Source organism: Gopherus flavomarginatus, chromosome 4, assembly GCF_025201925.1.
Source record: "Gopherus flavomarginatus isolate rGopFla2 chromosome 4, rGopFla2.mat.asm, whole genome shotgun sequence".
Lineage (NCBI taxonomy): Eukaryota > Metazoa > Chordata > Testudines > Testudinidae > Gopherus > Gopherus flavomarginatus.
The window spans coordinates 167571780-167596709 of NC_066620.1; the positions used below are offsets into that span (position 1 = coordinate 167571780).

A 24930-nucleotide genomic window follows, 5' to 3' on the forward strand; every position below is an offset into this window, starting at 1 on the left:
ACAAGGTAAGAACAGCAAAGTTAGAGAGGCAACCCAAAGCGGGCTGTAGTGAAGGGAACTTGTGAAGAGTCCTAAAGACAGACAAAGGAAGAAGAAAACAAACAAACAAAATAATTCTGGGGAGGTTTAATGCAAGTGAAAGAAAAAGGGTGAGGTAACACAGTAATAGTGTGGGCTCGAACTATGATGTTGTACCCTTTTCTTTTATTTAAAGTGAGTTTTGTAATGTGATATTACACTACCCTGGGTTTGGCTGTGGTGGCTACAGTTTCAAACTCAGAGTGAAAGTCACCTCTGCTACTTACTTCAGATTTAGAGTCTCTAGGAGCACATAAACACCAAGGGTAGTGACCACACATACATTCACAAGTACAAAGTCTAGTCAATTTTACAAGTTTTATTAAAGTTACAGTTAAAGTTATGATTACCCATGAATATAGAAATTCTAACAAGACCTATGAACAAGTTACAAATGTAGTTATACTCACATCATCCTAGATAATGTTAGGGCCTGATGGTCTCTCATGGATTGATCATCAGTAGAGTAATGGTTCCTGCTGGAGTTTCCTATAGGGAGTTCAATTTTCCTAATCTGAACATCTTCTTTTTATAATGCGTTTCTGACTATACCATGGTAGCACGTATGCACATAGTGCACCCTGCAGTTAGGGCATATGTTATAAAAATGTAACTACTAGGTATCTTGTAAGCAAAAAATTACTCTTACTGTTATTTTTTCATAATATCACCCATTGGTACATCATAGAATATCAAGGTTGGAAGGGAACTCAGGAGGTCATCTAGTCCACCCCCTGCTCAAAGCAGGACCAATTCCCAACTAAATCATCCCAGCCAGGGTCTGAGGTGAGGCTGAGCAGTCTGTAGTTCCCCAGATTATCCTCCTTCCCTTTTTAAAAGATGGGCACTACATTAGCCTTTTTCTAACAGTCCAGGACCTCTCTCAGTCACCACGAGCTTTAAAAGATAATGACCAATGGCTCTGCAATCATATCAGCTGACTCTAACAGCACCCTTGGATGCATTAGATCCAGACCCATGTGCATGTTCAGCTTTTCTAAATAGTCCTTACCCTGTTCTTTTGCTGCTGACGGCTGCTCACCTCTTCCCTATACCGTGCTGCCAAGTGCAGTAGTCTGGGAACTGACCTTGCTGGTGAAGACTGAGGCAAAAAAAGCATTGAGTACTTCAACTTTTTCCACTTCATCTGTCACTAGGTTGCCTCCCTGCTTCAGTAAGGGTCTCACACTTTCCCTGACCTTCTTGTTGCTAACATACCTATAGAAACCCTTTGTGACTCTTCACATCCCTTGCTAGCTGCAACTCCAATGGTTCTTTGGCCTTCCTGATTACACCCCTGCATGCTTGAGCAATATTTTTATACTCCTTCCTAGTCATCTGTCCAAGATTCCACTTCTTGTAAGTTTCCTTATTGTGTTTAAGCTCACCAAAGATTTCTCTGTTAAGCCAAGCCGTTTGCCTGCCATATTTGCTATTCTTTCTGTACATCAGGATGGTTTGTTCCTGCGCCCTCAATAAGATTTCTTTAAAATACAATCAGCTCTTCTGGACTCCTTTCCCTCTCATATTAGTCTCCCAGGGGATCCTGCCAATCACTTCCCTGAGGGAGTCAAAGTCTGCTTTTCTGAAGTCCAGGATCTGTATTCTACTGCTCTCCTTTCCTCCTTTTGTCAGAATCCTGAACTCGATCATCTCATGGTTACTGCCTCCCAGGTTGCCACCCACTTCTACTTCCCCTACCAATTCTTCCCTGTTTGTGAACAGCAGGTCAAGTGGAGCATCTTTTGTCATAATCTTGTGGCATAGGGGCATTCTTTGGTCACTTATGTCAAGCATTTCTTAAACTTATGGCTTAGTATGGCTAAGCTAAAATCTTACAGGCCTCGGTCTGTAGACCTTGCATTTCAGCACTACTTGCTTAGATGACTAATACATAATTATCCCTTCTAACTACTGATCAGTGTTATACTTCTATAATCCTACAACTTAACTCTATTTAGCATACACTGGTTATATATGACAGAACGTATTAGTTAATCATAACATTACACAATACATGAACAATAAACTAAAATCATTGGCTACATGTTGGCACCAGTATTGTTCAGGTTCCCAGTGTGCAATAAGTCTCCCTTGACTCCCCTGCAGCAAGTATGGTGAAAGCTGTGACCTAGAAAGGGGAAGGAAAGAACTATTTAGTACAGGAGGAGCCAAGAAACCAGTTAGCACTGTATCAACAGGGTAAGAGACTATTTAATCCAAGAGGAATGAAGGAATTGTTTAGTCTTACATCAGCTGGGTAAAAGATTGAGCTTGGGAGAGCCAAAGGACTATGGAGCCCAGCATCAAAGGGTTAAAATATGGTGGAGCCCAGGAATGGCTGGAATTGAGCCTAGGAAGGGTTTATGACTGTTTTGAATTGTTTTGGACACTTGGTTACCCTGCAGGGGTAGACATATACTTTGGCCGGAGGGCCAAGGCCCTAAAACATCACAATCTGGCCCAACCTGAAGATGGGGACTACAGATGAGAGGATAAACAGGAACCTGAGGTGCAGAATTGGGTAACTGCCACACCCAATGCCGAAAAGATAAGGGAATCCATTACAAGGCATCCTCTGTTGTATGAATTTAGATGGAATAAATAGGCCCAAAGAGTTACAGGTGTTAAAACATGAACCTGAAACAGTACAACATTAAACAGTTTTAAATAAGGTTCATAATTTGGTCTGTTAGTTTCATGGCAATCTCTCTAGGAAATTCATGCCAAAGTTTAGGAATTTATTAAGATATGTAAAAGAAGCTAATTAAAACAAGTTATAACACAGTTTAAGGTTGAAATTATATGATTATGCAACACAAACTTAACCAAAACCTATCAAAGCCTCTTTTTAAGAGAGGATATCAGTTAGACTCCCTTATTTAGCTGGACAACTCTTCTTAGTGGGGAGGAAAAGTTCTGTTGCTCAGTTCTCAGATGCGAATGATGATGTCACAAGGTCCGTTTGCTGCACGCGTGCCTCCTCCTGGTGTCTCTAGGGATTTGATCTTGCCAGCACTGCCCTCCTCTGGCGCTGTCTCTACCAGTCATCCGTTTCACATTGTGACCCTCTCACTCCTGGAGCTGCAGCTTTCTGTTCATGGCTTGGCCTTCCAGCCAGGTCCCTAAGGTCCTCCCCTTCCAGGAAATCCAAAATCTTTCTGGACCAGTTGTCCAGCTGGCATTTCCAGCACCCTGTGCCACTTTCCAGTGGCTGATAGGGGGAACCCAGACCTGCCCGGTATACTGTGATTCCAGCCCAGGAACCTTATAATAAGCAGCCAAGGGCTGTATGGTCCTATCCCTTGCTGTTTCCCTGGGCTTCTTCCTACCTATTTGGATTCCCCCTCATTCTGGATTTGCCAGCCCAAGCTCCATCCTCCCAGCAAGTGACTGTAGACTACGACTTTGCAGCCTGCTCCCTGGGGGTCTATCTCTCCCCCCCCTGCTCCAATGTCACCTTATCTTTCTTTACCTGGCTCTTGGAGTTCTCTGCCATTCCTATGAGACCCTGTCTCTTCTTTTCTCTATTTCCTCAGACCTTGGCCCTTTCCCTGACTTCCTTTCTTTTCCTTGTGGGGGTGATGCCTCTTTACAAGGCCCCTTTCCTCACACCAAAATCAGGTCCTCCTCTGACCCAATCACTTATCTGGTGAAGCTCTCTGGGCCCTAACCACAGTCCTTGCCTCCTGGTAAGGCTATTTGCTTCCCTCCAAATAGGAGCACTCCCTCATCAGGTGCCCCTGCTCCCACAACCGTAGCACCTTTGAAGTTGAGCCTCTGGCTTCCTGGGCCTGGAGCACCTTTCCCATTCCTGGATTTTACAACTGTTCTTGATTCTTTCCTGCAGGATTCTGTACAGCTTCTGCTATTGACCAGCTACCCACACCATGTAAATACACTTGGGGTTCCCACAGTCTCTGCTGGTTCTCTCATATCTGTCCCCACATAACAGGGAGCTGTCCCTGTCCCTTCTCAGCTCTCTTCTACGGGGCGGCAACTCCAGAATCCCACTAGGAGACAATTTCCCTCAGCAAAGAAAGTCTGTACTGTGGGCATTTCCATTTTCATCTTTACTGAGCGGTTTTTTTTTTCCATTATGGGCCCTTGTGGTGGGGTTCAATTGCCTTTCAGTCTCTCTCTCTCTCTGCCTTTCACCTCGGGGTGCTTGTCAGCACAGTCCATTACTGACTTCTTGTATTACTACTGGATGGCGCCAACTCCTGGTAGTTCTGGGGATTGGTTCGGTCAATTTCTCCTCAGCAGCTCCTCCCTCACTTTCAGGAGCCACAGCTCTCCTCTTCATGATTCAGCCCTCTGGCCAGGTCACTCTACACCATTGATACTCAGACTCAGGCTGAAGAGCCACAAGTGACTCTTGAATGTGTCTCTGTGGCTCTTTGCAGCACATGATATTAAAACCCTGTATGATTTAACTATTAACCAATCTAAGTTATTAATCTGTCAGGATGCTTTTACTGTCATTAACCAATTGTAGTTGATAAAATAATAATAGTAGGTCAGTCATTGTGCTATGAGAATAATTATATAGCAAACCTAATATTTCCCATCATACTGTTTAAATATGAATATATAGTACTATAGTAAATGAAACAATGAGTTCATACTACTGTGGCTTTTTTGAGTAATATTGATCACTAATTTGGCTCCTGAACCAATGAGGTCTGAGTATCACTGCTCTACATGTTTCTCCCTTCCAGGTTACCAAAGTCATCATTCAGCAGTCCTAGGCTGTCTTCCCATTCACTGCCTTGTAGTGCCACTCCCTTAGTGGCTGGTAGGGGAACCCAAGCCCAACCTCTACTCCATGTTTCAGCTTAGGGACTCTCTATACAGCAGCCGAGGTCCATTCCCTGTACCTTGCTGCCTTTGCCTGCCTCTTCCAAGGAGTGACTTCAGACTTCTCTCTGCTTCCCCATCTGTTTCCAATTTCCTGTCTATTGTAGAAATTCCACCTATCCCTCACAGGTGAGCTTCTCTCTAATTAGCTACCTTCAGCCTAAAGCTCTCCCATTTGCCGCCTAATTACCTTATTGGCCCATCTGGCCAACTCAGCTCTTGCAGGGCCAGTGTGTGAGCATACTCCCTGTCATAAACAGATAGTTAAGGGTTAATGCCTCTTTTACCTGCAAAGGGTTAAGAAGTTCACCTAGCCTAGCTGACACCTGACCAGAAGTACCAATGGGGGAACAAGATGTTTCAAAAGGAAGGAGGGAAGTTTCCTTTGTTTAGAGTCAGTTTCAGTTTCAACCGGAGTGGAAAAGATCAAGTAACCAGCCTCTCATCAGAGTAGTAAGTTTTAGAAAGGAATAAATAGGTTTATGTTTATTTTCTCTTGTAACTTGTCTTTGTGCAATTAGAGGAATAATCAAATTTGGGTATTCTTGTGTGTACTAAGGTTTTGCCAAGGGAAACAATCTGTTGTCTGTGAGATCAACTTGTATGCTGTCTCTCAGAGGGTTTCCCCCCTCCCTTTCTTTTCTTTAATTAAAAGCCTTCTTTAAGAACCTGATTGATTTTTTTCCCTGTTTTTTTAGATCCAAGGGAATTGGATCTGGACTCACCAGGGATTGGTGGGGGAAAAAAGGGAATGGGAAGGAGTAATTCTTCCTTGTTTTTTAGATCCAAGGGAATTGGATCTGGACTCACCAGGGAATTGCTGGAGGAGTCTCTCAAGGCTACCCAGGGAGGGGAAGGTTTTGCGGAGGAAGACAGAGTTTTCCAGATGACTCAGACATCTGGATGGTGGCAGCAAAACCAAATCTAAACTGGTAATTAAGCTTAGAAGTGTTCATGCAGGTCCTCACATCTGTACCCTAAAGTTCAGAGTGGGGGTGAAACCTATGACATCCCCTCACAGAGGGCCACTTTTCCTGCTTTTAACAAACAGATAGACACAAAGGGGAGAAGGGACAGGATAGTGAAGGTGGAAAAAAATGGCTTTTTGTTGATGTCTTGATTCCAGCTGGCAGGTCATGACAACATGCCAAGTTTAGTACATTAACTTCTGGTTCCACACTTTCCTGGTTTATAGTCCTTGAGTTATATTGGTAATGCAATTTTGTTTAGACTAATTCAGTCTTTGTGATTTTAATTTTTTGCTAATTTTTATAAACCACTAATTTTACAAATAGTCTGAGTTGGACTTCTGTTACCTTTTCCCCCATCAACATTTGCTAAAATTTGTTATTATGTGTAACTAAACCATTTTACAAATTTTCATCCACTTTCCCAGTTAGGCTCACAACTGAGGTAGGCCTTCTTGGCTCCAGGTACAGCTATCACAGTTCAGGGCGAATGCAGCTGTATTCCTCCTCCATGGTCCAGTAAGGGTGCTTATTTTCAGGCTTCCAGATCGCCTCTCTTGGGCGGAGACACGTATCTCATTCCATCCTGACAGGGGTATTCCCAGGCTGCACAGTTTGCTGCCTACACTGTAAGTTTCCCAGCAAAGTCAGATTGCCTAAGCAGCCCTGCTTTGCTTTCTCCTCAGAGCCTATAGACAACATAATTGCCCACAGTTAGAAGTTACCAAACAGCTCTTTCTGAACAAGCACATTTATTCTTAAAGAGCAAAACCACATTAAATACAACAAAAGAACCTATATGCATGCTTTTAAACTTACCAGCATTCACCCCTCTCCGCAACTCTACCACGGGTTCTGGTAGGATTCAGTCCTTCAGATCCCACCCAGGAATTCTTCTGTGATTACAATTTTGTAATACCTATTGCTCAGGTGAATCTGTGACTTACTCCTTTTTGAAACTTGGGCCTTTGATCCTGGGACCAGTTATCAGCAGACAATGGGTTTCTCCTCAAGGCTTAGCTTCAAAAGATTGGGTCTGGAGGTAGGAATTTGCATTCCCCTTCTCCCAAGTATTTCCCAGGAAATCCATGCAACTAAAAGTTCATTCTTGTCTGGCACAATGAGATCTTTGAAGCTCATAACGCTTCACAGGATTTACATTAGTCATGTCTCCTCCGTAGAGATATTATAGTGGGATTGTACATAAACATTTGCATCTTTAACACAACGAACTCCTAAGGTACTTAAATCTAACTTAATAAGGCTTGTCCAGGATATTGCAGGAACTTGCCATACCTGTCACAACACCACCTCCCATTTTGGGATGGGGAAGCAGAGTATCACTTTCCAGCAGTGGAACTAAGCTCTGGGAACAGAATGGCCCTCAGCAGCAAGAAACAGCACTGAAGCAACTGGGGATTGGCATGGGTTTATGTTTGAGGCCAATCCCAAACTTTCACGAGTCCTAGACATTAGAACAGGGGTTGGCAACCTTTGGCACGTGGCTCACCAGGGTAAGCACCCGGCAGGCCGGACTGGTTTGTTTACCTGCCATGTCCACAGGTTTGGCCGATCACAGCTCCCACTGACCACAATTCACTGTCCCAGGCCAATGGGGGCAGCGGAAAGCAGCAGCCAGCACATCCCTCTGCCCGCACCGCTTCCCACTGCCCCCATTGGCCAGGAGCTGCGAACCACGGCCACTGGGAGCCTCAATTGGCCGAACCTGCAGATGCAGTGGGTAAACAAACTGGCCCAACCCGCCAGGATGCTTGCCCTGGTGAGCCACGTGCCAAAGGTTGCCGACCTCTGCATTAGACAATTCAAACTCTGGACATTATTCTCCATCTGCCAATCGGTTGTTTGCTTCAGCCTCCCTCCTACCCCTCTTTCTCTCAGGTCTTCAGCTGCCTGCTTCACTGCTCCCTCCATTTTCCTCCTCTTTAATACAGCTAAATAGTTACTATATTTTATTTTTACCCCAGAGATTGCTACATTTCAGTGGTGGATGTAACAAATTGCATATATTTACAATAAAATTCTCTTCTCTGACTTATGCTACAAACAGGAAGGGGGAGATTTATCGTATTTTTTAAGCTATGGGATCCTTCTGAATGAAAGACACTAGGCACTTTTGAAGACAATGAGTACATGCAGGATCATACCTATGACAATATAAATCATTATTACTGACATCAGTAAGAGTTATTTGTGGAAATAATTGAAACACAACAAGTACTTAGCATAATTTGTATAATCTCATCTTAGGTGCATATGTGCAATATATGTCTTCTTTATAATGCTGTTTCAATATACAATCATTTATTAACATAGCTAATAAGACCTTTTTATCTCTATTTATTAGATTTCGATTACTTATTTGTAATTATAGACATATATTGATTTCACTTGAAGACAATATGTAAATGTATTTCAAACGCTATTAATATTGAATGAAGTAGTGCCAAGGTTAATAACATAGCTCTGATCGTTAATGCAATTCACTACTAACTGCTCAGAAATATTCTGTGTTAGTGGGTTATGGGTTTATTGGCACCATTTTACAAGAGTATAATGGAACTTTGCTCTACTCTTTAGTGATGTGTGATTGAGTCTTACACTAACACAACATACAAAGACTCAGCAAACACTATAGGCTAACATCTATGCATGAGATCAGACCAATGTAAAAACCTCAAACACAGTTACAGGTGGGACAGACAAGATTATCCAGGGCCATTGCAGGCTGTTGTATCTCTCCTTTGTGCTGTTCACATCTTTCATATAAAGTGTTAGTGTGCCTTGGTTCAGAGTGGTTAAAATGACAAATCTGCCACCACCTTGCTCTCTCATGGGCTGTTGCTTCTCTGTTGTTGGGTTCAACCTGGTAGCTTTTAAGATTGACTTCAGTGTATCTTTATATCATTTGTACCAGCCACATAAAAACAGATTCCTTGCTTTAGCTGACCATAAAATATGTCTTTGAGGATTCTCATATTAGTCATATGAATGAGATGCTCAGACCACTGTAGCTGATCTTTTATGAACATGCTTTGAATGCCAGACATCCAACAATGATTAAGGATTTTGATAGAGGAAATTTTTTCTCATCACTTGACCCTAATAACAGACAAAGACAACACATATGGAAATGATCAAGTTCCTAATGAGGCAGTGTCAAACCTTAGTCCCAGATTTGGACCTTAGCATCCAAAATATGGGGGTTAGCATGAAAACCTCCAAGCTTAGTTACCAGCTTGGACCTGGTACTTGCTGCCACCACCCAAAAAATTAGAGTGTTTTGGGGCACTCTGGTCCCCCTGAAAAACCTTCCCTGGGGACCCCAAGACCCAAATCCCTTGAGTCTCACAACAAAGGGAAATAAACCTTTTCCCTTCCCCCCCCTCCAGGTGCTCCTGGAGAGATACACAGACACAAGCTTTGTGAATCTAAACAGAGGGAATCCCCCCTCTGTAATTCCAATCCTGGAGACAAAAGCACTTTCCTTTTCACCCAGAGGGAATGCAAAATTAGACTAGTAAATCTAACACACACAGATCTGCCTCTGACTTCTTCCTCCCACCAATTCCCTGGTGAGTACAGACTCAATTTCCCTGAAGTTTCCCAGAAAAGAAAACTCCAACAGGTCTCAAAAAGAAAGCTTTATATAAAAAGAAAGAAAAAAATACATACAAATGGTCTCTTTGTATTAAGGTAACAAATACAGGGTCAATTGCTTAAAAGAATATTGAATAAACAGCCTTATTCAAAAAGAATACAAATCAAAGCACTCCAGCAACTATAGACATGTAAATACATGATCTTTTTACTTACAACTTGGAAACAAAAGATTAGAGAGCAGGAAATAGAAATCACTCCTCATAGCTGAGAGAGCATCAGGCAGAAGAAAAAGAACACAGACACAAAACTCCCTCCACCCAGAGTTGAAAAAATCCTGTTTTCTGATTGGTCCTTTGGTCAGGTGTTCAGATTACTTCTTTCCAGGTGAAAGAGATGTTAACCCTTAGCTATCTGTTTATGACAGGCAGAGATATCGTATCCACGTCTCACAACCATATAGAAGCATTGTGAGCACAACTGCATGAGAGACATTTATCTTAGTGCTTATTTTGAATCTCCTATCATTCCATAGGTGGTGTGACAGCATTCCAAATGCAGAGCTGGCCTTGGCTATGCAATCGATAATCTCATAATGAATTGAGGCATTCTACGACAGCATGCTCCCTAGTAGCAAAACATCTCCGCGGACTTGAGAAAAGTATTGCCGATCTTAATAATTTGGTATAGATGCACATCCTGCAGCACGAGTTGATGCAGTACTTCAGTTTTCTTTAGGCTGATTGTGAAACCAAAGTGATTAACTGCCAGAGTGAAGTCATCAGTTATAAATTGAGTGTCATCAATCGAGTGACCAGACAGTGCACAGTCATCAGCAAATAAAAGTTCCTTAATGAGTAAATCTGCCACCTTCATGCGAGGATGGAAACTGTAGATACAACAACTGCCCCTTTGTGTGGAACTGGATAAATACTCATCTGGCCAATATCACAAAACATTTCCATATCCATAGCTGAAAAAAACATGTGTGGGAGCCAGCATGCAACCTTGTTTGTGCCATTGCTGATCTGAAATAAATCCAATAACTTGCTATTTTCTACCACTTTGGCCATCATTCCATTGCGGAAGAACCGAATGACAGAAATAAACTTAGAAAGACAAGGTGGGTGAGGTAATATCTTTCATTGGACCAGTTTTGGATGGTGAGAGAGACAAGCTTTCGAGTTACACAGAGCTCTTCTTCAAGTTTGTGAAGGGTTCTAGTAGTGTAACAACTAAATAAAAAATCGAACCGATAGCTCAGCAGTTTGTAAACTTTTAGTTAAGTTTAGTTGCTAAACTATCTGTTAAATTTTGTATATAGCTGTGACAACCTTAGTAACTTTTACAAACCTGGAGAAGAATTCCGTGTATCTTGTAAGCTTGTCTCTTTCAGTAACAGAAGTTGGTCCAATAAAAGATAGTACCTCACCCACCTTGTGTCTCTAATATTCTGGTACTGACAGCTACAACATTGCATACAAAAATAAACTTTGCAGGGCACCTAAAGAGATCTTCCTGATTTTTTGCCATGAAAATGTTTCCAGGCTGTCTCACCATTCACTGAGGATTCTGTAACCAAGGAAAATGCTTCCATGAGTTTCTGTCTGGAACTGTTTGTCACAGTTTTCCAGGCTTGAAATATTGATTTTCTTCACTGGCTTGAGTCTCTGTCTTTGTTGCTTGAGAGCAATATGAAGGGACATTTGATTTCTCATGAGTCTATGGTCAGATCAGCAGAAAGTGCTTCTCATGATATGAGTGAGCCTGACATTGTGGTGATCTCTTTGTTGTACAATAACATAATCAATCATGTGCCAGTGTTTTGAACAAGCGTGCATCCAGGTCATGTTATACTTGTTGGCTTGTTGAAAGACTGTGTTGGTGATGCCTAGGTAGTACTCAGCACATTTGGAAAGCCATTCAAGTCTGCATTACCAACTAGGTAATGTTTTGTCATGTTAGCCCATGATACATAGCCATGACCAACCCTGGCATTAAAATCACCTAAAATGATTAGCTTATCATTACATGGGATTGCCCTGATGACACTATGCAAGGTTGGATGAAAGTCCTCCTTATCGTCTTCTGGATGGATCACTGCCAGTGCATATGCACTGATGGCAGAAGCATAACGACCTTTAGCAAGACTGATATGGAGAAGCACAAATCTGTTGCTAACACCTTTTGACAGTGATTCAATTTTGCAGACAATTGAAGAATGGATAGCATTACACCACATCAAATCAGAGCATCTGCCTTTATCCTCAGATTTGCCAATCTAGTTAAAGGTGTAACCAGCACACACTTCTTCTAGCTGTGACTTGCCAACAAGTTTTGTCTCACTGAGTGCTGCACTATCTATATAGTACCAAGCCAATACTCTTGTCATAAACAGATAGCTAAGGGTTAATGTCTCTTTCACCTGAAGCACCTGACCAGAGGACCAATCAGGAAACCGGATTTTTTCAACTCTGGGTGGAGGGAAGTTTGTGTCTGAGTCTTTTGTCTGTCTGCCTGCTTTCTCTGAGCTTTGGAGAAGTAGTTTCTACTTTCTAGTCTTCTGTTTCTAAGTGTAAGGACAAAGAGATCAGATAGTAAGTTATATGGTTTCTTTTCTTTGGTATTTGCATGAATATAAGTGCTGGAGTGCTTTGATTTGTATTCTTTTTGAATAAGGCTGTTTATTCAATATTCTTTTAAGCAATCGACCCTGTATTTTATCACCTTAATACAGAGAGACCATTTGTATGTATTTTTCCTTTCTTTTTTATATAAAGCTTTCTTTTAAGACCTGTTGAAGTTTTCTTTACTGGGAAATGTCAGGGAAATTGAGTCTGTACTCACCAGGGAATTGGTGGGAGGAAGAAATCGGGAAGATCTGTGTGTTGGATTTGCTAGCCTGATTTTGCATTCCCTCTGGGGGAATAGGAAAGTGCTTTTGGTTTCCAGGACTGGGAACGGAGAGGGGGAGTCACTCTGTTTGGATTCACAGAGCTTGTGTCTGTGTATCTCTCCAGGAGCACCTGGAGGGGGGAAGGGAAAAAGGATTATTTCCCTTTGTTGTGAGACTCAAGGGATTTGGGTCTTGGGGTCCCCAGGGAAGGTTTTTCAGGGGGACCAGAGTGCCCCAAAACACTCTAATTTTTTGGGTGGTGGCAGCAGGTACCAGGTCCAAGCTGGTAACTAAGCTTGGAGGTTTTCATGCTAACCCTCATATTTTGGACGCTAAGGTCCAAATCTGGGACTAAGGTTATGACACAAGTTTTGTCTCACTGAGTGCTGCACTATCTATATAGTACCAAGCCAATACTCTATATAGTGGTTCTTTACTCAGAGCTGGAGCATCTGTTGAGTGTCCAAACATTCAAGTTGCAATATTTATTTGAGTCTTCTTTGTACTTAGATTGCAGAAAAGCTAGATGACCAGTCAGATGTGGCACTCTGACAGACATGGTGATATGTACTGTGTATGGATCTATATAAATGGGCGAAATGTTAGCCCTACTGCAGCCAATTAGAGTTTTGCCATTGACTGAATTGAGGCCAGGATTTCACCCACTGTGTTTAACATTGCTAGGTATAAGACAACCATATTGGTAGTAACACAGGAGCAATATTGTTTTAATATAAATCTTGTACATCAAGCCTGGGTAACTCTAATTAAGACAGATAAAACAGGCATTTTACCAGAATACTATAACTCTGCTTTTTTACTATATCTCAGATATCTTAAAACCTTCTCGAATGGTGTTCTGGTGTAATAGGTGTATGCACAAATATATTTTAAATATATCTCAAGCAACTGCCAATTTGGAAATAGAATCAGCATTAAACCTTGAAAGAATTAAAAGACCACAAACAGTCTTGAAGGAGGATCAAATGTAAAAAAATTAATATCCTTAAATGAATTTCCTCCAGCTACACTTTCAACAAAATCCACTACTGCTAAATTAGAGCTATTTTCCAATGTTTTGATTTTCCTATGTAGGAAAATTATCTTTTATTATATCTTTACTTCAGTTCTTATTAATTTCTGGTTCATTCTGAATTTTTGTGAGTAGTGTTAGTTAATAATTTTAATATCATTTGTTTTCTCAATTTTGCCCATCAATTATGTAAAATTAAAAAACACAAACAACAAGAAAAACAGTATGAGTTTTCTCTTCCAATTGTTAAGAACATGTAAAAATATTTGCACCATTCCTAGAAGAAGCTCTTTTGGAAGACTCTAAATCAATATTATTTGACAACTTCTCCATAGTGTTACATTGTCAAAGAGAGAATAGAAGCATAGACACAGCTCATGCACATTCCATTATCCCTTTAGAGTGCCCCTAACATTAGAAGCAGAAGTAATTTTACCAAGTGTTTCTCAACCTGCATTCTGCTGCCTCTTACATTGTCTCTTAGGAGGTATTTTTACATTCAGCAAATTATCGCAAATGACCCTAAAACACAAGTACACTCTCACTAGCAATTCTTCCAGACTGTTTTAAATGTCATAAGAGATGAGAATTTTCTTCCTTAGGAGACTGATCCACAGCTTAAAACATTCCACTGTTAGGACATTTCCCCTCCATTTTCCCTTTACTTAATTTAAGTCAACCACTTTTAGTTATATCCTTTTGTACAATCCTAAAAAATCCCTCATATTAACACCCTTTAAGTGTTTGTAGGATCTTACCACACCCATCCCTTATTAATATCATAGATAATCTATCAAGAGCTAGCTTATTTAGGCCCAGATCTAGCAAAGAACACACTTATTTTTAAGCATGTGAGTAATCCCATGTACACTTTAAAATGTGCTTTGCTGGGTAGGTGCCACATTCTTCACTCTTAAGTAACCCAATCATCCACCTGCTCATTTTTATTACTCCTCCTGAATTCCCTTCAGTCTGTCAGTATCTTTTTTTGGTAACGTGGGGTCCAGAACTGAATACAATATTCCAGGTGTGATCACAGCAATGTTGTATACACTGGGATAGTTATTTCCCTGTTCTGTGATAAGAAGTCTGTAAATGCAAGCCAAATTTGCACTGGCCTTTTTTTTTTGTTTGTTGGCTGCCTGTAATAGTTCTTAGGGTAGAGTCACCTGATATTACCCTCTGTCTCCAGCAAGAGAGACTTATCATAGAATATCAGGGGCCTCAAGAGGTCATCTAGACCAAGCCCCTGCTCAAAGCAGGACCAATCCCCAGGCAGTTTTTCCCTCCAGATCCCTAAATGGCCTCTTCAAGGATTGAGCTCACAACCCTGGGTTTAGCAGGCTAATGCTCAAACCACTGAACTGTCCCCCACCCTTGCTTGTGCCTAACTAGTTGTCAATACTCTGATATTACCAGCCAATTAGCCACCCACACACTCACCTCTGGGCTATGCCAGCCCTTATTTTGCCTTGCAGTTTAACGATAGTTGTGCCTCCCTGTCACATTCTGGGATGCAGTCCAGACCAGTGAGGGGTTGTATCACTGCCTTCTCTGTAATCCTGGGTGCCTGAAATACTCTGCTGCTGTGGCTCACAGCCTGGACACCAGCAGGCAAGCATGCACTGAGTGGTCTGTGTATTAAGCCACGTTGGCTCAGCACTCTGATTCCAACAGCCTGCTTGTTACATCCCAGCCAAACTCTGGTATCTAAAAGCTTTGTGTACTATCAGCCCTGTGACTTCAATGCACTCTCAGTCCTGCACTTTCCCAAAACTATGTACTCTGCAATATCCAGCCCTTTTCTGGACCATTCAGAGGAATAATAAGATTTGTTTGCACCTTTTAAAGAGTCAATATCTAGCAGCTTGCCAAATTAACTGGAGTGAACAATCACTTCAATTAAAATATAGCACTGCATTTGTTTAGATTAAAATAAAACAAGTTTATTAACAACAGGACATAGGTTGAGGAAATAAAGGTAGATATGGTCACAAACAACTAAAAGTGAAAAACATGCATCTAAAAGTCTAAAATTTAAACAGTCTTATTTAAGATGGTTTCTCTCAGCAGTCACTCCTTGTCCAGTATTTCTGACTGTATCTCCCTCAGGACCTTCCATAGGATGCTGGTTCTCCTTAGGTGAAAGATAACTTGGGGTTCTTTGCCCTCTTTTTATAGTGCAGTGAACCTTTGAAATGAATTCTTCTGAAGGTTACTGCCCAAAAATAAGGTTAATTCAACATGTGAGGAAGGCAATATGGAGCCTGGTGATGAAGAAACTTGCTGGTTTCTTCCACTACAGGTGTTTGTTAAAATGCAAACTGATTTGTTCCTGCCCTCTCTGATGCAAATGAATGGCCATGTGACATGTGACTGCTTATCCGTTCTGATTACACTTGGCTGGACGTGTAGGCTTGTCTTTTTCTGAGAGAAATTTGTTTACTCTGCAGACTAGCCTAGCAAACATATTTAGTTCCACATTTCCTTCATATTTGTGTGCTCCCTTGTGTGTTAACCATACATACACCATGCAAGACTATTAATGATCAGTGTATTAGTTTTCCAGTGATACCTTACATCACACATATCAGATACAGTTTATGACATTAATGAAGTGGGGTATACTGATCTGGTCATGCCAGCTGAAACTCACTACCCAATAGCAGTGAGCCCCTTGCCCTCTTCCATTCAGATGCTATTAGGGTCACATCCCAGTCCTCAAGTGTCCCAGCCCCTTATCTGCTGAACACTCACAGAAATACAAGGTAAGCTGTCCCCATGGGAACAGTGTATATGCCAACTTGTATGATTCAGCTCAGAATTAGTGCCTTGCTTAATATCACAACACTTAGATATATTTATCATGAAAACAAGGATAAGTTTATTAACAAAGTTTCAAGAGATGGTGAGTAATGATAATATGACCAATGATTACATATAAAACAAAATCATGACACACTTTATAGAGACAACAGGCTAACCTCCTGCTTAAAAAGAAATCATATTTCACCCAGTCTTCTTTTCTAGCCAAGGCTGGTTATGATCTTGTTTTCATGACTATAAATGCACTGTCAGTTTAGTTTCTAGGTGCAGGGTGATGGAGTGTCTTCTTTGTGACCCAAACATAGTTTGAAGTGTATCTCCAGATAAGGTTCTCTTCCACTACAGTGTTTCTATACCCGTTAGTTCCTTTCTGAAGTTCTTACAATCCATCATCTGCATTGATCTTAGATGGATGATCCATTTAGAATGAAACAATACTTAATTTACATTTTAACAGAGAAGCCAGTGAATAAACATTGGGTGTCTGACAAAACACCCTGTTTGTCAACTCTGCCTCAATACAGAATTTAGAGCAGATTTTCAGTATATATACCTAACTCCTTACATAATATCTGTACATACATTTCACAACAATATTAATTATATTCTTTGGTGAACCAGAATGTACAGCCCAGAAACAGAACATTCCTACAACCCCCTGCCATCTGTCATTAAAGGGTTCTTGAATCACATTGCCATGTTGCATTACAGTCTTCTGATGTCTTTTTCAATATCCTCTATTGACCAACTGTCTTGCATCATTAGTGGTTTTTACCTCCCATTGGATATCTGTATTTTGGATTATATTTCCCTCAGAATTATTTGTTTGTATGTTTTCAGGCTGAACTGCATTTTCTTGATAATGTGACAGGATTCAGAAGGGAGATCTTCTGTATTCACAATGCTCTGAAAAGTTGATTCCAGGAAAGAGAGCCTACTGTCCATGAATCTACTGCAGGGGTTTATCCAGGAGAAGCAGTTATTCTGCTACCCAAAATTACAGAAACCATATAACTTGCTGATCTTTCTTAGTGCCACTTATCGAATACCAAACACAGTGCATCAATATTAACATTACACATAGTTGACTAAGCAAAGATCATCACAGTAAGAAATGTTTTGACCGCTTTTCCAACTTGCAACCCTGCCAACATCAAACTTTAAAAAGTAATTTTAAAAATATGAATTAGTGAGGTTCCATGCTTGTAGTCTTTCAAAGACTTTAGATCAAATTTACTCAGTTTACAAATATAAGGATGGTTGTAAGGGCCAGCCTTTAAAACTCCACCTGGGAATTGCAAATGAAGGTGTATTCTTCCTGGCTCTTGTGTTATCTCCTATAATTAAGTTTCTATAGGCCAAAACCTGCTCTCAGTTTCACCTGTGTTCCTAATTTTTCATTAATGAAAAAACACAAGACAAAATGAAGATAGAAACCAATCCTGTAATTGGAACTTAAACATTTATCATCCTAGTCATGCGTGAACCACAGAGGAATCCACCTCCGTTCTCAGTAGCCGAATGGATTCTACAGGGCTAACCAGTAAGTGTAATTGGATGCAGTTTACAATTCTCACAGATAAGTGGGAATGAACAATGATGCATGTAACTAACATGTCTTAGGCTGCAGCCTTAGATAAATAGAAAGATGACAATAGAGAAAGCAGGGTTTTACCTATATATTAGGTTTCTTTTTCCTTTAAGGACTACAAATGATCCTGAGCTGCAAAATTTGCATCTGCACTTCAAACTCCAGAAAGTTGTGCAAATTCAGATGAGATTTTTGATTCTTACCCAACTCTAGTTGGGACAGATTTCATTTATTTCTGGGAAAAATAAATTTGGTTTTAATTTGTTTAAATAGATACTGTACTATACTGAAATAGTGATAGAAGAAAAGAAGTAAAATAAAAACACAAAAGCTAAACAGCCAAATACCCAAATATGAAATACAAAGTAGTATACCTTCAAAATACTAAAGATGATAGAAAATGTTGCAAAGTCTACATAAGTCCTTGCTTATATAGAAAATTTTTTATTTTTACATCTGTTTATAGTAATTGACAAATAATAAATATAAGACAATGCAGCCCTATACAATGTATACTGTCCAACACATGCTGTCTCTGTTGTCTTCTACCTTAGCTCCACCCACTGTCTCAAAGCCCTCGGCTGGCTTGAAGCTGCCTTTGTGCTGAATCTTTGGAGAAGGTATCAGTGGCCTACAGAAGTAGGGGACGAGGGGAGAGAATTGGCTACAACATATCAAGCTACTCACAGCTACCAAAGGCAGTCTGAGGTTGGGACTGTTGCAAAGACATCCTGCAAAGAGTCTTACTAATATTGTTAATTTATAAATTGTCTTTCTCAAGTTTATTCTGTTGTCTCCCTTATATCTTCTCTTACCCTCACACCTCAAATAAAGTTCTTTGATTTAAACCCCTTGACTCAATACCTGCGAATGGTGGTATTGCCTATCGGGATATCCAGGGTGGTACATATAGTTTCTCAGGTGTCTTTAATGCCATCTAAAAGATGGTCAAACAAGGGGAGATTTCCTTGTAAAAGTTCTCTTCTGCTAAGGGGAAAGGAAACAAAAAATATGAATATGAAAACCTTATTTAATACTTTACATTTCAAATATTTTAGCTGTTTTTTTCTTCTTTTCTTTATCTTTAATTAAAGGTTAAAAGAATTGTTAATGGTATGGTTGCCATGGTACTAAGCAGACTGAAGTCTCCTGGTACCAAACCACGAACCTTGTTTAACACTGTTCAGTGTTGGACAGTGGCTGGGTTATAGTAACATGCTTGGCACATTTATTCCATCTAAATTAATACAATAGCTCCCCTCTTTCATGACAAGGTTTTCCAAACAACTTTAAGAAGATACCATAGGATTTTTGCCAGGGGACTAATCCTCTATTACTTAGCCAGGTTTGATCATGAAATATACTCTAATTATATCAATGCATTTCATAGATATAAAGATAGAAGAGGAAAATGAGCCCTCCTATAGCTCTGTTTTCCCCAGAAGTTGCTTGATTTCCACTGTCTTCTCATTGGCTCTCAAGCAGGTTCTGAGTCTCCTTGGTAAATAGAGAGACTTAACAAAAATAAGAGTGAGGTGCTGTATTGTTACACACTCCTGGTCTCTGCTGGGATGTTCCAGTCCATGTCTGGAGACCAGAGAGAGCAGGGTGAGTATGTGGGTAGAGGGTCTCACACTATTTCTGGTTTGATGACCTTTAGAAGGGTGTGTGAAGTGTACACAGGGTGGCCATCACACATCTTTAAAATACCAGCCTCCAGGTACTTCCAGGAACGGCACTGGCCCACCCCAATCTGCGTTCCCCTGCTGGCATGACCTCGCATTCATGGTGTATGACATCACACCAATGGGGATGGAATGGTGAACTCTTCAAAATGGTGACAGGTTTCAGAGCAGCAGCCGTGTTAGTCTATATCAGCAAAAAGAAGAGGAGTACTTGTGGCACCTTAGCGACTAACACATTTATTTGAGCATAAGCTTTCGTGGGCTAAACCCCACTTCATCGGATGCATGCAGTTGAAAATACAGTAGGAAGATATTTATAAACAGAGAAATGGGTCATCCTGATTATCACTACAAAAGTTTTTTTTCTCCTGCCGATAATAGCTCACCTTAATTGATTACTCCCATTATAGTTGGTATGGCAACACCCATATTTTCATGGTCTCTGTGTATATATATCTTCCTACTGTGTTTTCTACTGCATGCATCCGATGAAGCAGCCTTTAGCCCATGAAAGATTATGCTCAAATAAATGTGTTAGTGTCTAAGATGCCACAAATACTCCTTGTTCTTCAAAATGGCATTCTTTGTGCCTAACACCAGACAAAAACACATCTGGTTTTATACCAGTACGGGATAGGAGACAAAACTTAAAAAAAAAACAGGACTGTCAAGTTTAAAATTGGACTAATGGCCTGGCTAAGCGTACAGCACCTCACATTTCCTGCATGCAGCAGCAGGGAGTCTTACAAGGAGAGGAGCAGTGGGGGAAAGAGGGGACATGGCTAGCAGCAACAGCAGAGCTGGGCTTGAAGCAGGACTTTATGATCCCAGCTCTTGGGGAGCCCCAATAGTGTGTCTGAAACAGCTTCCCTGCAGAGAGAGAATTTCTCCTGAAATACACAAGGCACCTCCTCCTGCCTGGGGAGCGTGTAACATTAACGTAATTAACCTGGCATCTTTCAGAACATTTCCTGTCTCCCCATCCCACCTGTAGCCACTGATGTCTGGACTCTTTGCTACACACCTTATAGTGGACCCTGGAGTTCCTGATAGGAAACTGTTAGACTAGCAGTGAGCTCCTGACAGGATATTTTCACTAAACACATCCAAATGTCTAGTAAAATTTGCTATATTTTAAATAACTCCTTTAGTGTGTGTCTTACTATAGATAAGCAACCAATACTGTGGTGAGAGCTGGAGGTACTATTTGAAGTAGGAGTACAAATAATATGGATCTTCAGCCTTAACAGATATGAAATATTAGCAAAAAGCTTCTACAGACACTTTGTAGATGCAAACAAAATTTGAGCAAACCACTGACAGCCAAACACAACCCAGTGTTAATTCTGAGAAACTTGGTGGTTCATTTCAAGCAGTTCACACAATCCTGAAGATACCTCAAAAACTTTGTCTTTTTCTGTTCCTCTCCCAGCTGAGTATTGGCCTTCCCTTTGTTCTCCCATCCAGTCTTGATATTCTTAGTGGAAAAGCTCTCTGCAGCTCTTTCTTTTTCGTGCAGTGTTCACTCTCTCTCTAGTTCACTGACTGTCTTTTTCACTTCTTAACTGAAAACATCTCTTTCTCCGTTACCTATGCCTCTTAATTTATTTTACTCTGCTGTTACTTATTTTTTTAAAATTGTATTACCATGTTTAATTCTGAAAAATGTTTTAGGAAAGAGTTTGTATGAAAGTGAGCACAAAATGAAGTTATGTGTCTTTGTTGTGTACAGCCACTGTGCCCATCCCACAACTGTTTATCTCGTCTATATCTTTGACGTTCGTGTGGCAAAAATAAAACATCACACGCTAAATTTGTGTTTGCTGCTGTCCAAGATTATTTGAATAAGTCACCTCTATATTGCTGTGGCTGACATCAAAGCTATTCAATTTAGGAAAAAACCTGAAGTACAAATGACAGCATCTGATTGCTAATTTATTTTTAGGTGATCCAAGACTTGCAGCAAAATGTTTCTTTTTTATCATATCTGTCAGTGTTTATGGAAAACATACGTGGGGAGGCAAGACATAACCAGTAAGACATGGCAACATTTCAAACTCTACAGTATGGAGGATCATAGAAGAAACTTGAATGCCTCATAACATTTCTGTAGACCAAAGTATTGGACATTTCTGTAAAAAGGTGACTGCTCTTCGGAAAAAAAGATTACAAATCCAATGAAGTGCTGTTACAAAAATCTATACAATATACTTGTGAAAGTGCACCTCATTACTGGGTAAGACAGATAATTCTTCAGTGAAAAAAAACACACTGCAGTGCAGGCTGTGAAGATATATAGATTGCACAGACCAAAAGGAAATTTTATGTGAGATGAACAAATAGAGTCTGTGCTTTGCTCTTTTTCCCATGAAGGTTTCTGTTATAAGGAGGTATTGATGCAATTATATGTGTGAAGCTGGTTTTTAAATGCTGAATTTTGTACATTATGTGGAACAGATTTTAATCCCACCTTGTTTTGATTGCTTGAAGAGAGCAATGCAGTTTTTAACAGAAAGTGGTTTATTTGGGACAGTTTACTTGAAAGTACATGTTTCACTGGGTTTGGGAGGAATTAATGAAAGGACCATAGAGGTGCTTTAACAAATAGGTATTTCAATCTTTCAAATGAAGAAGAAAATAAAGTCTATAGCTTATTTTGGAAGGCATAAAAGTAGTTCCACTGCTTTCTGAATTCTTGGGGTAAGTATTTAGAACAATACACTAAAATATGCTTGTGGGACTGCTATTAAGACTTAGTTGGATGAACTTGATTGAAAGCTTAACTTTTCCATGTTATTACAATTTTCTAAAAATGCACAACAATCAATACATGATACATTTAGAGAGCAAAAGGAAAAAAATCGCACACATTACTGAAAAAACCAAGTTGGATGTGGATGTTGCAGCTGAAACATACTATACCATACACATTTTGTTTGTTTGTTCCCTACAGTTGAGATATTGAATTTTGCATGAAACACCACTCCTCTGGAACACTGACTCCATGTAGCATTTTGCATATTCTCAAAGTTCTGAAATAACTAAATACAATGCCTTTGGAAAACTATCTTTATTAAAGGTAATAGAGTCATGTTTTATGAATCTTCTTGAATATGAAGTAAGTTAGTCCAAAGACGCCAGATACATACACCCTTCATTAGGAACCATGTAGCACAAACTAATAACATCCACTGTAAAAATCCCCTCCCCAAAAAAGTTTATTTGGAGGGTTTAATTATTTCTTGAATTGTTTCTTCTGGATTTAGGCCATACATTAACACATCTTCCTTTATGCCTGCCCACGCCATCTGCTTGGTGGTGAATCGTGCTGTCCATTCTCCAGTTTTGCTTACAACTATAACTCCTCCCTGTCCATGGACTCTCTTCTCCATATAGTGAAGAGCAGAATCTGCAGCTTCCTCTGGAGTTTTACCTAGTGTCCGGAGCACATCTCATTAGCTATTAATACATACAGTACAAAAATACAAAGACCATTAGTAGTATACTTTAAACTTTGACATTATTTATTAGCTTTCCTTTTACCTTCAAGAATAAAAGTAATACACTGAAAAGTTTCAGAGTGGTATCCGTGTTAGTCTGCATCACCAAAAGCAATGAGGAGTTCTTGTGGCACCTTAGAGACTAACAAATTTATTTGGGCATAAGCTTTCGTGGACTAGAACCCACTTCATCAGATGCATGGAGTGGAAAATACAGGAGCAGGTATAATACATGAAAGGATGGGAGTTGCCTTAGCAAGTGTAAGGTCAGTCTAACGAGACAACTCAATTAACCGCAGGATACCAAGGGAGGAAAAATAACTTTTGAAGTGGTAATGAGAGTGGCCCATTTCAGACAGTAGACAAGAAGTAGACTGAGTAACAGTAGGGGGAAATTAGAATGGGGAAATTAGGTTTAGGTTTTGTAATGACTCAACAACTCCTATTCTTTATTCGGGCCTAATATGATGGTATCCAGTTTGCAAATTAATTGCAGTTCTTCAGTTTCATGTTGGAGTCTCTTTTTGAAGTTTTTTTTTTGTTGAAGAATTGCCACTTTTAGGCCTGCTATTGAGTGACCAGGGAGATTGAAGTTTTCTCCTACTGGTTGAATAAGCTGCGTGAAAATACAGTGCACAAAAAAGAATAATTTAATCAATTTGCTAGAAATGGATTTTGATGGTGTTCATTTTTCAATTGGTCTGCAACACCTCAGAAGGGTAAAATGCTTATCAATCAGATTTCTCCAAAGTTCATCTTATGTCCATGAAATATGATGTAGAAAAAGTATTTTGCTCAAACCTCCACTTTACTTCCAGTTTGTTTTTCCTTTCCAATCCATGGTCTGGGATCCCCATTCTGGAATTGTTTCACACTCTCATTGAACTCATTGAGAATTCAGTCAATGCATGAGTGAATGCATGTTCAAATTGTACATTATTTGGGGCAAGGATGGTCTTTTATCTAAGCTTGGAAAGGGCCCAGCATGTTGTAGCTAGTACTGCAAACATAATAATTAGTAATTGAATTACTAGTGTATAACATAATTAGGCAGTGTCAGGGGAAATCTTCAGTACCATCATATACAAAGCATGGGGAATTTAGTGGGCACCCAATTTTCTCTCACTTCTCTTGCTTTTGATCAATGTTAAGCCTCTCAGAAAAGTACAAACCCTTCAGAAACCCTCAACTCTCCTTCAGCTATATTGAAACAAGGGGCCAAATTGTTAGGAATAGGCCCTTCTCATACATGCATCACACACATATTCACAGTACAGCTTAGAGGTAGCAAACAGTGTCTAGCGTAAATCAAGATGTGAACTGCATAAAATATCCCAAATGGGCCAAATATCAGCTTCATTTGAGTAGTGAAAATTCTTCTACTTGCTGTCCAAACATATTTGGCTCTGAATCCTGCCATCAGTACTGGAATTCCTGAGCCCATCAAGTACTTCTTCCTAACAGGCCCTGGATCCTTATCTGAGCAGATTTTCTGGAAGGAGATAGGAAGTGCCTACTAGATTGCAGTGCCCCTCTATCATTTGGAGTCAGACGTTATCCCACCCTGTTTCCTTGGATCTTTGCATGTTGAAATTTTGGGAGAGATGTCAATGGTAAAGCTACTTCTTTTATCTCAATGTAACAAAGATCTCCTCTGGGGAGCAGGAGGCTGCACATCCTTTATTCAGACAACCAGAATGACCTGCAAAGCTGCTAGGAAGATTTTAGCTCCCAGCTAAGAAAAGGAGAGGAAGATTTCAGGGCACTTGGATTTTCAGCAGCAGCATAACAATAATGTTCTCTGGATGGACAGCCACCTCCCACCATCCAAAAGAGACCTGTTGAGGACTTGAAGGTAGTGACCTTACCATGCAG

At 40.3% G+C, this 24930-nt stretch overlaps 1 protein-coding gene across 1 annotated transcript in view; it reads right to left on the bottom strand.

The window, feature by feature from the left end:
- Positions 1–22892: 22892 nt before the first annotated feature.
- LOC127049727 (isoaspartyl peptidase/L-asparaginase-like) overlaps positions 22893–24930 on the bottom strand; it is a 221266-nt gene continuing 219228 nt past the window's right edge. The window contains exon 8 of the mRNA XM_050950970.1: positions 22893–22988. Coding sequence (XP_050806927.1) covers positions 22911–22988 — 78 coding nt within the window. The 3' untranslated portion in view covers positions 22893–22910. The remainder of the gene's footprint in view (positions 22989–24930) is intronic.